This window comes from Caretta caretta, chromosome 10, assembly GCF_965140235.1.
Source record: "Caretta caretta isolate rCarCar2 chromosome 10, rCarCar1.hap1, whole genome shotgun sequence".
Taxonomy (NCBI): Eukaryota; Metazoa; Chordata; order Testudines; family Cheloniidae; genus Caretta; species Caretta caretta.
Window position 1 is genome coordinate 66,134,565 of NC_134215.1, and position 14,764 is coordinate 66,149,328.

The window sequence follows — 14,764 nt, forward strand, 5'->3', positions numbered from 1 at the left end:
GTAAGAGACTTGTTGGTTGTAAAGCTGAAGAATTGTACAAAGGATTCAAAAACAGGCAAGGGTTGGCTATGGATGACAAGTAGTGTGTAAGCAGTATGGTTAAAATGGTAGAACAATGTAAGAACATAAGAAAGGGTATACTAGGTCAGACCAATGGTCCATCTAGCCAAGTATCCTGTCTTCCGACAGAGGTCAATGCCAGGTGCTTCAGAGGGAATGAACAGAAGAGGCAATCATCAAGTGATCCTCCCCGCCATCCATTCCCAGCTTCTGGCAAACACTAGGGACACTCAGAGTATGGTTTTCATCCCTGCCCATCCTGGCTAATAGCCATATCCTCCAGGAACTTATCTAGTTCTTTTTTGAACCCTGTTATAGTTAACATCCCCTGGCAAAGAGCTCCACAGGTTGATTGTGTGTTGTATGAAGAAACACTTCCTTTTGTTTGTTTTTAAACCTGCTGCCTATTAATTTCATTGGGCGACCCCTAGTTCTTGCGTTACGTGAAGGAGTAAATAACATTTCCTTATTCACTTTCTCCACACCAATCACAATTGTATAGACCTATATCATATCCCCCCTTAGTTGTCTCTTTTCCAAGCTGAAAAGTCCCATTCTTTTTAATCTCTCCTGATAGGGAAGCTGTTCCATACCCCTAATCATTTTAGTTGCCCTTCTCTGTACCTTTTCCAATTCCAATATATCTTTTTTGAGATGAGGCAACCAGATCTGCAGGCAGTATTGAAGAGGTACCATAGATTTATATAGAGGCATTATGATATTTTCTGTCTTATCTATCCCTTTCCTAATGGTTCCTTATATTCTGTTAGCTTTTTTGACTGCCACTGCATATTGAGTGGATGTTTTCAGAGAACTATCCACAATGACTCCAAGATCTTTCTCAAGTGGTAACAGCTAATTTAGACCATCATTTTGTATGTATATTTCAGATTGTTTTCCAATGTGCATTACTTTGCATTTATTAACACTGAATTTCATCTGCCATTTTGTTGCCCAGTCACCCAGTTTTGTGAGATACCTTTGTAACTCTTTGCAGTCTACTTTGGACTTAAATATCTTGAGTAATTTTGCGTCGTCTGGAGCCTTTTTAAAAAATTGGTGTCACATTAGCTATCCTCCACTCATCTGGTACAAAAGCTGATTTAAATGATAGGTTACATACCATAGTTGTAAATTGTATTTATTTGCAGTGAAGCCAGTCTAACCCTTTCTCTTCAGAAAGGATTTTCCGAAGTTTAAATATTAAATAAGATGCTTGAATTCTATTTCCAGTTCTTCCAGTGACTGTGACACCTTGAACAAGTTGCTTTGCTTCCCTGGTCTGCTTATGCAACTGTCAATTTTTTTTTAATGGATGTTTCCCTCCCTCATAGGGGTGTTCTGAGGCTTTTAATTCATTTCTTGTAGAGCGCTTTGAGATCCTTAAATGAAAAGCATTGTCATGGTGCAAAGTGTTAATTAATTAAAATAAGCTTGGATATTTCCTTTTCAGTCTTGTGCAGAGAATTTCCTCACTGTATGCTGCTTAATTCCACTCTAATCCTTACTTAATTAAATTTCTCTTAACTAGATGAAAAGTTTGGACCAATAAGAAGTTAGTATTTTAAAAATAATAATCTTGTTTCTGCCTAGATGATGGAACATCTAGATTATACAGCGAATGAAGAAAGCACTACAACCGCCAGTGAACAGTCCGGAGAACAATAACACCGAAGATTGTGATCTAAAATAGTGGTGGTCAGATTTTATACAAATAAACTTTAGAAAATTGACTGATTTAACATTTACACTAGAGTATTTCATGTTCCAAATGAAAATTCTTTTTTTACACTTGCACATATTTTTATGGAAAGGGTACTATTAATTACATTATGTCAAAGAGATTAAAATAGATTTGCTTTTTTAACAGACAATATATTTAGTAAAACTGTGCCTTATATCACTTTTAAATAAAAATATTGTCTATGCAATTTTCTAAACATGTTATATACAATATATTTTTATACAAGTATATCTTGCCCCCATCTCCACTGGTCATAAAGTGACTTTCTGACTGATATTTGTTTAAAATTGGTTGGCTTCCACTACTAGGAATTAGAAGTGCCCTTCACAGGACTTCTCTCAAAGTTTTGAATGCAGAGATTGTGTTAATGAGATTATAAATAGTAGTGCAACTGTCTGACTGATCTAGGTCTGTATATTAAACTACATGACATAAGCCATAAAGGTGGATATGGTGCAACTCAACATGCTTTTATTTTCTGCCCCACATCGGCCCTTCTGTCAGTCAGCAGTGAAAATAGAACTACAATATACAATATAAACTAAACTCGATGCTTTGGTTTCTTTATCCAATTGCCTAGAAATCTAAATACAGGCTAACAACCAAGAGAACAGCAAAACCCAAACTTCCAGTTTGTTCTTTCTTAGAATTTCTTTAATTAGGGGAAAAAAAATCTCTGGAATTCTTGACTGCCTTGAATCTCTGGCCTGGCAACTTGCCCTAGAACCCCAGGCCTTGATCCTGCATCCGTAGACTTCAATGGGTGTAGGATCAGGCCCCTATAGAGGGAGAAGAATCCTCCAGATCTGTACCCACCCAGTCCTGAAGTTTGGAGAGGAAGTTTTAAGAATTATCTGTAGTTGATACTGTACAAAATAAGTAGCAGTAATCCTTCCTATGTTAAGGCCAAAGCATGTGTTTAATTTGTCACTTAATCTTAATTTCTGTTTTGTTTTATTGAAATGTTCTAAAAATATTAAAAAGGACAGTGTCTTAAATCCACGTTTAGGAGAGTCTGATTTTGTGAACACTTGATTTTCTTGTGGAAACTGCAAATGGAGGAGATACCAAGGGATTAGGCCCATAATATGACAACAGCAGTTATGCTAACACTTTTTGACCAAAGAGACTTGCGGAAGCCTACAACTGCGAACCACTGAAGTTCACCCACTGCTAATTTCAGGTAGCATTTAAATGCAAATCTTCTTCCTTTTCTATAAGTGAATTAAGTTCTTACAGTAAGTGCCAGAGTGAGAGCCCTGATAACTGCAATTCAACAGCAGACACAACATGAGCAATGGCAATGTAGGCTTCCCCGTAACATCTCACTAAAGTGATTCAACCATCCCACTTAGTCTCCACAACTCAGTCAATCATTGACCTTTCTGTAGAGACTGACCATAAGTATGCCAGCTGATGTGGGTGATTTAGCTGCTTTATTTGGTTGTAACTGCACTGAAACAACCATGGCCACAAAACCACTTTCAGACGGTGGTAGTGGTCACTTCATACTATCCTGAGCTAAACGTACCTAGGCTACATCAAGGTGAAATGCTGTCCCATTCCATTATCAATTCTCCGAGCTATCCAATACCTCTTCAGTAGACTCTAGTCATTACAATCAATTTCAGGCACTGGAAATACCTCAGTGCTTAATAGCATTACAGTAAATGTTGAGGTAATCTGAAATCAGATTAAAAAATTCTCTACAGAAAAATAAGGTAAGAAGTCCTTTTTTTGTCCTTTTAAATTACTTTCTATTTCTAGTGCCAACTGCTAAATTGCTGTAGTGAAATTTTAGCTTTGACATGCCCAACCTCGGTCAAAATGGAGTAGTAATGAGGGAGTAGTAATGAGGGAGAAGTATCTCAAAATTTCATAAGCAATTAAGAGATCAAAACTTGGCATTTTGCTGGACTTTCAAACTTTAAAGGCTTCATAAACTCATGTAAAATTATCCTGTGTTTTTTCCCTCTGGAGGAATCTATCTCTAATTTTCTTATTAAACTTCCAAACTAGTTGATAACCAATCTAGTGTAAATTAAGGAGCTGTTTGGCAGCTTTTTTAACAATGTGTTCAGCAGTTGCTCTGAGAAGTCTGTATTGCTCAAGGCCTAATTACTGTTCTCTGAGGTTTCTCACACACGCTGCAGTTTGATGGGATGTAAACTAACTTTTTTTTTTTTAATGCTTGTGCTTGATTTAGGGAAAATATCAATAAGATTAAAGTTTAATGTATGTAAGTGGTTAGTGTCGACTACTGAAACATATTTTATGAATAGTTCAAGAGGACGTGTATTTTCAATTTTGTTTTAAGACGTTTAGGTGGTTTAATACTTTCAATTGGGCTTTTCTTTACACTAAGAGCCTTACTAGCATTACTTAATATAAAATTGTACTTTTAACTTTTTTCATTGTATGAATACTGACAACAGCCTCCTCCCGGGCAATTTTTAAATGATCACATTAAGAATGTTTTTAATAAATTGTCTTTTAAAAAGTAATTTGAGTAATTGCTTTGTTCTTTGTCTTTTTTTAAAAAAAACTGGTACTATTGACCATATTAATAGTGATACATAGTTAAATTTTCAAAAGTGCACCAGTAACTTGGGAACCTAACTCCTCGCCTAAGTCTCATGGGTCTACGCTGCAGAACTATATCTACGTAAAACTGCATTGGTCTGGGGTGTGAAAAATCCAATTATACCAACCTATCCCTCCATATAGACAGTGCTATGTTGGCAGGAGAGCGTCTCCCCTTGACATAGGTACTGCCTTTGCGGGCGGTGGATTAACTATGCCGATGGGCGAAGGTCTCCTGTCGGTATAGAAGCATCTTCACTTATGTGCTACGGCAGCAGAGCTGTAGCGCTATACAAGCCCAAGGCTTTTAAGTCAGTTAGACACATCTGAAAACTTTATCCACTGTCTAAAGCCTCTTAAAGTACAATTCTATTTTGAAAAGGAACTGCCTTGTTTTAAAATAGCACCTTCTTATTTAGGGGAGGTACTCATCAAGTCTGGTCTCCTCTGTGTGAATTCTGAGTTAAATCCATTTACTTGATTGGCAATACTAAGAGTCCAGCATACACTTGCTGTGTAGCTTTCAGGGGCATGATTTAGTGGGACTACTCATGACAAGTACTGTGCCTGGTAGCGTTTGCAGAATCAAACCCTATATTTTAACTACTGTACTTTTCCACTCTAGCTATAGGGAAGTCCCTCTGTATTCTAGAGTAGTCCACTACAGTAACTTACAAATTTCTAATCCATTACACCTCTGCAACTCTTTTGATGGTAATGGCTTTACATGTGTCACAGAGGACTTCATTTGATGAGTGGTTTGCATAGTTCTAAGAATATAGTTCACCCTGAAAAGTTTATTACCAGAGAAGAAAGAAGAACATAAGAATGGCCGTACTGAGTCAGATCAAAGGTCCATCTAGTCCAGTATCCTGTCTTCCGACAGTAGCCAATGACAAGTGCCCTAGAGGGAATGAACAAGTAATCAAGTGATCCATTCCCTGTCTCTCGTTCCCAGTTTCTGGCAAACAGAGGCTAGTGACACTGTCGCTGCCCATCCCGGCTAATAGCCATTGATGGACCTATCCTCCATGAATTTATCTAGTTCTTTTTTGAGCTCTGTTATAGTCTTGACCTTCTCAAAAACTCCGGGCAAGGAGTTCCACAAGTTGACTGCGTTGTGTGAAGAAATACTTCCTTTTGTTTATTTTTAAACTTGCTGCCTATTAATTTTATTTGGTGACCCCTAGTTCTTGTGTTTATGAGGAGTAAACAACACTTCCTTACTTATTTTCTCCACACCAGTCATGATTTTACAGACCTCAGCTTACTCCTGGGGGCATTCTGTGCCACTGCACACATGCAGAATTTATGTCTCCCTCAAATGTCTTTGCTTCCCCATAGAAAAATGACTTCTGAGGGGGAAGCAAAGGGAAGCCACAAGAGTGAGCATGCCCCTCCCCAGCAAGGTGGTGCATTGTTTTAGGCACCCAGAGCAGCCATGGTGGAGAGGTAAATCACCGTGGCAAGGCTGTTCTCTTGGATCCAGATCCCCCACCCATGCCCAGACATTTCCCCCCCACACCACTGAGCCTCACCCTTCCTGCCCCTAGACTCTCTCCTCCCCCACCAAATCCCCCTGCGGAGCCCTAACCACCTTTACCTAGACCCCACCACAGAGTCCCATTCCCCCTGCACCTAGAACCCCCAGACAAGCCTGTGTGCATCCAGATTTCCACCCCCACACCAAGCCACTTGTACCCAGATTGCCCCACACAGAACCTTCTTGCCCTACACTAAGCCCCTCCACACTTGGATCCTGCTGGGCTGAGCCTGGCTGCTTCATAGCTGGATATGGGGCTGGGGCTAGGGCTGGGCATGAGTAGGAGCCTCTATCCCTCTTGCTTGCTATCTTAGTGTGCCGACTTGGAGGGGGCTCAGGGTGTTTCTGGGGCAGGCCCAGCCCATGTGCATGTCAGGATGGGGTGCAGCATCACCGCCATGTCCCAGTCTCTTTATTCTCATTCAGGTGTCTACAAATTCCAACCTTAACCACAGTGTGGCATATTCAGAACTAAAGATCAAATGTGTTTTCCCATTATTGCCCTACATAACCTTGCTATTGCTGTGTTGAAAATCTATACAACTGTTACAGGAATGCACTTTGTATTGTATGTATGCACTGACTCAGAACAGTAGTCTAGTCAACAGCTATGGAAATTAAAGTCAGATGGGAAGCAGAATTTAACAATATTTCATACCCAGAGTAACTTTTGAACTTGAATAACTAATACTGTCTCATTCATAGATTTTTACAAAATTGTGAAATCCTCATTGTTGGGCTGTAATTCATGTATTCAGATTAGGTCTGATCATTAACTAATGCTGCACCTGACCTGAAACCCTAGGGGCAAACCTTCCAAACTTTGGGGCAGTTTCGATTCATGGCAAACCTTTGCAGCTGGCCTTTATCTCTAGCATAAGCTGAATCAGAATATGGCTGAACTTAGGAGAAATGTATATCCCAGCTTTGTTGCTCAGGCCTGCCTCTTCCAGAAATGTCTGTCTTACCCATGTAATAGGGAGATGGGAACAAATAACTCATTTTTTGGAGCTTATTATGTGATGAGAGAAAAAAAAGGGTGCAGATAACTCAAAATTGGCTGAGATGCTGTGACAGCTTGCTCAAGTCACCCAGAATTGTGAGCCACTGTATTACTACTTTGCCTCAGCAAGAATGAGCTTGGCTGCTGCTAAGTTGCGTGTCAGGTTCCTGACCCACCAGCTTGCCTGCCTTGTCAGCAAACTCTTCTGAATTCTGCCAGGTAGCACTGAGTGAATCCCACTCCCCAAGTTCCTCAGAGGCGTCTTTCTGCAGCGTCTAGTCCTGCTCACTGGACACTCAGAAGTTAAGTTTGCTGCCTTCAATGAGACAGAGCACACAACAGACTGTTAAGTTATCTGAAGACTTACACTTCACTTCAAGATGACAGCACTGAGATGGCTTTGTAATAAAACATTAAGTTTATTAACTAAGAAATAGGGTTAAGTGATTTCAAATAAGAGTGAAAGAGATGAAAGGTTACAGATAAAACAAAACTTAACTTCAGAAAGTTACAGTCTTTGTCTAAGCAGGTTTCTTTCTCATCTGTAATCAGTTCCCAGAGACTTCAGTGCCCTTAGCTGAAGGATCCACCTTTCTCAGATTTCAAGAATTCTGACCTCTTTTGTCCCTCAGCTGATGGATGCCTCAATGGCTTTCTGTTTCTGCTTAAATTTCCCAAAGTCCATTGTCTGTTTCAAGCGTCAGGAAGGCTTCCTGGTGGGGTAAAGCCTCTGTCCACGGTCATGATCGTTAAGTGGTCACCTTCCCCCCTTGCTAGTTTGATGGCTTTGTTGGCCTTATGTAAATATACTTCCATTTTTTCTGGCCTCTCCTTGCTCAGTTTACATTGGAGACACAATCAACCAGGTGAAACAATATTCCTTTGTTTAGGACATGCTGGGTTTATGCATTGCTTGCTGAACGTATTTCCAGCACACATCTAATTCTTTATACACCACACATACTTGCATTATGCAATAATACCAATGACCAGTGTCTGATCTGTTTGCAAGTGATACCTTACATGACACCTGCCAAGAGTGAGTTCGGGCAATGAGTATGTCAGGCCTGATGTGAGTTATGGTATGGTGTGCCCTCTGCCGGTTGGCATTTAGGAGCTCTGTGGGTCACAGATAGTGAACTTTTTAAAAAACAAAATCTATCTTTAGCAAGAACAAGAAAGAAAAAGCTTAGACAACGAAGGGGAAAGTATGTCCTGTATTAAAGACCAGCCATCCATTTTTAAGCAGAAGGCTCCACTGACACAATTTTAGGCAGAATGCCTCATGATGCCATAGTATGGTCCCAAAATAGCTTTTAATTAGATAATATTTGAAAAATTACAACCTACATAGATTGTCTAGTTCAGGTTATAGGTATACTAGAGTACAAAGATTTAGCAGATAAGTTTACTACTAATTATAATTTGAAAAATCAATGGAAAACTGCAATATTAGCAGAAGACAGGAGAAAAGCAAGTCACATCAATCTTTACTGAAAATAAACAAACAAAATGATCCTGGCAGTTTCCCTCCTGAAAATAAGGGAACAAATATAGAGTGAGAAATCACTAAACCTTTGAAGAATAGTCTCATGTGATAAGATAGCTAGTGTTTTACTTTTATTTTTTTACTCAGAGCTCTGTCCAGGAGGAAGATGGCCAATAGGTAAACCATATAAAATGCATAAATCAGGCCCATCAATCGAACCTGACACAGGTAAGGATATATTACCCTCAAATCCCCTTGAATAGTTGGCATATCTTCTTTGAAGGCCAAGAATCAGCTTTCTTAAGATGCTGTCATTCTAACAGGGGAGAAAACTAAATACTCTGCTCTGCTGCCTAAAAAGGTACCTCAGCCTGTTCCTCTTCATTTTGGAGCACAAAGGGCTTTAAATAGGTGCCCCGGAAATATACAGGTGCTTGATTCAAATCCATCTTGTCCTGGAAACCTGATCTTTCTGGGTTATAAGCTTGAAGTTTGACCTCTAAGAACATTCATCTTATTTTTGTGACTGGGGTAAACTAGGCTTCTGCAATATTAAATACTCATAGCGATGATGTAAATAACTCAAGTAGGTTTTTTAAATTATTACTGTCATCCAGCAATCCAGGAAAATTTACTAACCACCATTATGAATATGTGGAAGCCTTCTGCAGATGTTGCGTTTTGCATTAACCAGTCTTCATTAGGGAACTGAGCCAAGCCTGAAGCATAGTTACTATTGATTTTCAACCCTCTGCTCCTTTAAGTGTTCAAAAGTCTGTGCTAAGTGCATGGATTTTAATCTCCTTTCTGCTTATTGAGGTGTTAATGGCTTCTAATTTGAGTTCCATTCTGCTGCTGGCCATATGTAACTTTAGTGATATTTCTCCAGACTGAATTTCCAAAGCTTGTCTACATTTACCGGGGAATCGACACACAGCGATCGATGCATCAGTGGTCAATTTAGCGGGTCTAGTGAAGACCCACTAAATCGACCGCAGATCGCTCTCCTGCTGACTCTTGTACTCCCCCTGAATGAGAAGCACAAGGGGAGTCGACAGGAGAGCGTCTCCCGTTGACATAGAATAGTGTAGATCTAAGTAAGTTGACTTCAGCTATGTTACTCACGTAGCTGAAGTTGCGTAACTTAGATCGATCTTCCCCCATACTGTAGACAAGGCCATTCTTATAGTCTTGCACTTTCTCAGTAGATGACACATCCCCTCTGTGGTAACTCAGCTGTAAATCTCAGAGGCTTCTGCTGCAAGCCTGTAGGCATAGGAGCCTTCTAATCAGATCATGAGCCATAAATGTTAGTTAACAGCTGCTAGATGCACTGTATATATTACTTAACTTTTCCTTTTTGTTCCTTGTCAACACAAAATGTCTCAGGGTAACCAATTACATTTAGAAATAGTTTTATCCTTGTTTTGTTCCAATGAAAGCACCATTAGCAGGTCAAGCCCAAAACCTAACAGTAAATACATATCTGCCCAGCTTGGGATGGGGGGTGTGTGTGAAAGAGAGGATTTTCCAGTCGCCTTAAAGCAGTGAATTATATCAAACAATTCTTCAACCTCCACCACCACTGATCAATCCACCAAGAGTTTACGTTCCATAGCAGCACAGAATAATTAATCCTGACACATCCAGAGATGAGCAAGAAATGTAATATAAAACAGCTACAACTCCTAAGGCACAGATGACTTCTTTTCTAGCTCAAATCACATCTGGAGACCCTTTGCACTTATCTAACTCCAAAACAATTTATTTTTTAATAGTTCATCCTTTCTTTGGACTTAATCCTCAGTGAGGATAAATGCTTCTCATAAGTTAAAAGTGACAAGGTATACTGTGTGAAGAAAGCTTTCTGCTAATTTTTAATGACGTACTGAGGCACTGAACACCATCTTTAACTTCAAATAAATTCATGTAGCACATTTATTGTACTATGCAAACAACTGTTCTATTTTTTCATTAAACTTTTTTTTAAAACAGAGAAATAATATTTTAATATGCTGTAGCAAATCTTCTACAAACCCTTATTCATGTGTGTAGCCCTACTGGCTTCAAGGGCTAACTGAATGGCTAAAAATTTTCAACTCTGGCCCTGTGTAAGTGCAGTGCAATGGTGAAATTTTTAAATGCACAAAAGATAGGGAATTCAAAGTTACAGTTCTCTCACAGCTGAAATGCAGCCATATTACACATACATATATTTGGCATAAAGATTAATGTCATATAAAGTAACACATTAAACATGTTATAAATACAAGAGAGGCCTGAGTTACTCTTCCAGTAGGAATTATAATGGACTTTCCTGATTTTGGTACACTTAAAAGCTCAACAATAATATATTTTGCACTTAATTTGTGTTATATTTCGAAGCTCTGTTAAGGTTTATTCTGATTACTGTGAGAGACAGGGTAGGATTCTTTCCCTTGAGAGTGCTATCAGAAAAGGTGATTGGACATCTTGCGAAACCATCCTTATGGATTTATGGCTACCGGCTGCAGAAAACCAGCAAACAGGTATTTCTCCTTTGTGCTGCTTTTTTTTCTTTTAAAGAAGTTATACACAATTACACAAGAAAGTAAAAAATATTTTTTTACCTGAGCTGCAAAGAGATGCAAATAAGAGAAGAAGCTTCAGCACTGACAAAAGAACTAGCTTCCTTCGTCCTTCCTCCCTCCCTCCCACTTTTAGCTATACCCACGTCTTATACGAAATAGTGAGCAGTTCAGGACAGGGACTGTCCTTCTACTCTGTGTTTATCCAGTACCTAGAATGTGGTACCCCATAGCTGCTACAGTAATGCAAATAAATAATAATAAGGACCTAACTGAGGAACAAGAGAGCAAAACACAGAGAGCTCTTTCTCCTTCTTCACTGATCCACATAAATGGAATATAGACTGAAGAAGAAATCCTTATGGTGCTCCTATGAGACAGAAGTATGAAAGTTACTTCTGCCACAGAGATTTGACCCAAATAAAAGCCATTTAATTAATGCATCTCTTTGTTTACGTGCTATGTTATGGGAACTGGATTAGAAGCAAACCATGGGATGCTTTCTTGAGAGTAATATGAAACGTGTGTGTGTATGCTGCTGCCACATTTATACTACTTAGAATCTGCATTCTCTCAAGAGGGTAGGTGCAGACTACTATAAGGTTTAGTCCAAGTTTTACACGTTTTCACTTTGGTGTTAGGAAACCCCTCTCCAGTGTACTGGAACCAATCCAAAGTTCAGTGGCAGTTTCTCTTCTTTCCATCTCATACATCTTGGACGTCCACCATCATTCTTGATGCAATGTATCAATTTTTAAAAAGTACAGCTCCCCTGTGCTCAGTCACTCCACATGCAGAATTCCTACTGATATTAATTAAAGTTCGGTGGTAGTGTGACTGAATGATCAGGCGATTAAAAGGTCTAGTTTTGTTAAATCAAAGCAGTTAAATCAAAGCAGTGATTAAAAAGAGACAGTATTGTACAAATAAAAAAAAATCTTGTTTTTAATTTAACAATATCCTATAGAAGAAAGATAGCATTACTAAATTTTTAATGGGAAATAGGCCAGAGTCACCAGTGGCATTAAATTTACTCGAGTCAGTGGAGTTCCAACAGGGAAGAATTCAGTCCATTGTGTTTAAATGTTTTCATAATAAGTATATTATTTATAAAATATATATTGTACATTTAAACCACGTCAAGGTGTTGAATTTTAGTATCTTTTAATATATGCCTGGGGTGGTTTTGTTTGAAAGTATTAGGCTATAATTGAGAAATGTTTTCATGACCTGCCATAATAAACTCTGTCAAATATTGTTTTGAATACATGTTCAAACTCAGATATGTGTAAATGTTTTGAAACATACAGTTTAAATATATAGACGTTGGTCCTGAAAATATTTACATACATAGGTATCTTTACAGACAGGAGTCCTCAAATGTTTCCAGGATTGGGACCACAGTCCAATGTGAGGGCCAAAACAAGACCTATGCACTGCTTAAGTGCCATTTAAAACTCACTTTTTGGCTTTGAGTGGTCTGGAGACCTGAATTTCATCCATTATGAAGAAATATTGCTCTACAAGGGCACCTGTGAACTTGTAAACCATCTACTGCAAATGTCTGATTTCTAAAAGTCAGTTATTTGTAAATTATTTCCCCAATATCACAGTGTGCATTTTGCAGCATCACACTAAGTATTTTCTCAAAGATTCAAAGCAAAACAGCAGCCTTACAGACATAGCAGAGCCAATGACCAGTATGTCATGCATGACTGCTACACAAGCTGCAACAAACATATTTGATACCTGTCGGTCATTCTGGGAAGGACAAAGCCAGTTAAAACTCGGACAAAACAGTCACAATCATAAAGATTTCAACAAAAATAATCATTTTGTAGCAAAACTTAGTAAACCATACAGCTGTGGTGAAACAAAATTGCAGAAAGGGAGGAAACAGAGTAAACATACATGAGCTGATTCTTCAACAGAAGGCACCCTACACTTGCTCATATCCAAAATAGGCAATTGCCCTCATATACTTCTTGTCAGCTACAGGGGTTTATGCATACAAATGCAGATACATGAAGTGCACACACGGAACTCTTGTGTGAGACTTTTCCCTATGTAAACTAAATTTTAAAACAGTATTTCGTAAGCAGGAAGTATGGCACACTATGTGTAAATCATGGAAAATATTTTCATAGCAGCAATGTAAGTGGCTAATACTGCAGGAATTTTTGTATACACTACTGGACAGGGAACAGGCACAATTCTATGTATATAAAATCAGATTTTCAGAAAAAAGTGTGTGTACATTTGCGAGCCATCCAGCACTACCTTGCTCATTAATGTAAATTTTCCCTCCTATTACCACATTTGAGGGTGTGTCTTCTACTGCAATAAAATGAACCGATCTATAATTCTTTACTAGTGAATTGTGGGAGAACTTGTCTGTGCTTCTGGGCACTGGAGGACTATCAGTGCTCAAGTGGTTAAACTGCATCCATGCTACAAAGTGGGTGGGTTACCAGCCAGAGTGAATACAGCACTTGGGGGCTGAGTCAGCTAGCTGGGGTTGAGAGCACCACGAAATGTGGCTGAGAGGGTTTTGTGGGTGGGCAGAAGGGGGATTAGCGGCAATACTTGAGTTAATTCCACTGTGAAGAAATATCTTTATATTTCTTTTAATAGCAATTTACGTTTTTGTTCAAATGTAATGTTTTCTGCATCTCAAGTTGAGGGCAAACATTTCCACATACGCTTAAGCTTATGTATGTAAGTCAGGGGTGGGCAAACTTTTTGGCCCAAGAGCCACATCTGGGTATGGAAATTGTATGGCGGGCCATGAATGCTCACAAAATTGGGGGTTGGGGTGCAAGCTCCGGCTTGGGTGCAGGCTCTGGGGAAGGGCTGGGGATGAGGGGTTGGAGGTGTAGGAGGGTGCTCTGGGCTGGGACCGAGGGGTTCGAGGGCGGGAGGGGATCAGGGCTGGGGAAGGGAGTTGGGGCACAGGAGGGTGTCAGGGATGCAGACTCTGGGTGCTGCTTACCTCAAGCAGCGGCATATCCCCCATCCAGCCAATGGGAGCTGTGGGGGCGGCGCTTGGAGCGGGGGGCAGCCTGTGGAGCCCCCTGGCTGCCCCTACGCATAGGAATCAGACAGGGAACATGCCGCTGCTTCCAGGAGCCACGTGGAGTGGGGCAAGCCCCCGACCCCGCTCCCTGGTGGGAACTTGAGGGCCTGATTAAAATGTCTGGAGGGCTGGATGTGGATCCCAGGCCATAGTTTGCCCATTGCGATGAAAGTAATCCCATTGCTTAGACTTAAACATGTGTTAAGTGTTTGCAAGATTGGGGTATAAATCAGTAGTATGTGACTTTTTTTAACGGATATTAAGACATGCTAGTTAACTTTAAATATTCATAATTTTCTCTACACTGTCATTGACAATCTCATAGCTATTATAATTTGTTTCTCAAATATACATCTCTGAAACACTGTTCCTTGAAAGGATTTTAAAAACTAATCCTTTGCTCACACATTAATTATGTTTGCTGTCTTAAAGTATGTTTGTTAGTGCAAGATAGAGATTGCTGAAGCCTTGAGATCTCTTGAAAACAAGGTGTGTAACTCTCGAGTCAACTGTATACCAGAAAACAAAATCTGGTATAAATATAAATGAAACAGCTAATAGTTTTAAAACTGTGTAACAGCCAATATACTTTGAGGGTGAAACCAGGCTCCGTTGAAGTCAACTTGCCATATAGTAACTTGAGAAATATTCTATGTTTGGTCCATAAGTGAAGGTGTATTTTGTGGAAAATTTGAAAAA

The 14,764-nt window shown here is 39.5% G+C and overlaps 1 protein-coding gene across 3 annotated transcripts in view; it reads left to right on the forward strand.

Moving 5' to 3' along the window:
- Positions 1 to 4,308, forward strand: part of SPPL2A (signal peptide peptidase like 2A) — a 48,781-nt gene extending 44,473 nt beyond the window's left edge. For all 3 annotated transcript variants that reach the window (XM_048867138.2, XM_048867136.2, XM_048867139.2), the window contains one exon: positions 1,654 to 4,308. In XM_048867138.2, the coding sequence (XP_048723095.2) occupies positions 1,654 to 1,685 (32 nt within the window). In that variant the 3' untranslated portion in view covers positions 1,686 to 4,308. The remainder of the gene's footprint in view (positions 1 to 1,653) is intronic.
- Positions 4,309 to 14,764: the final 10,456 nt, after the last annotated feature.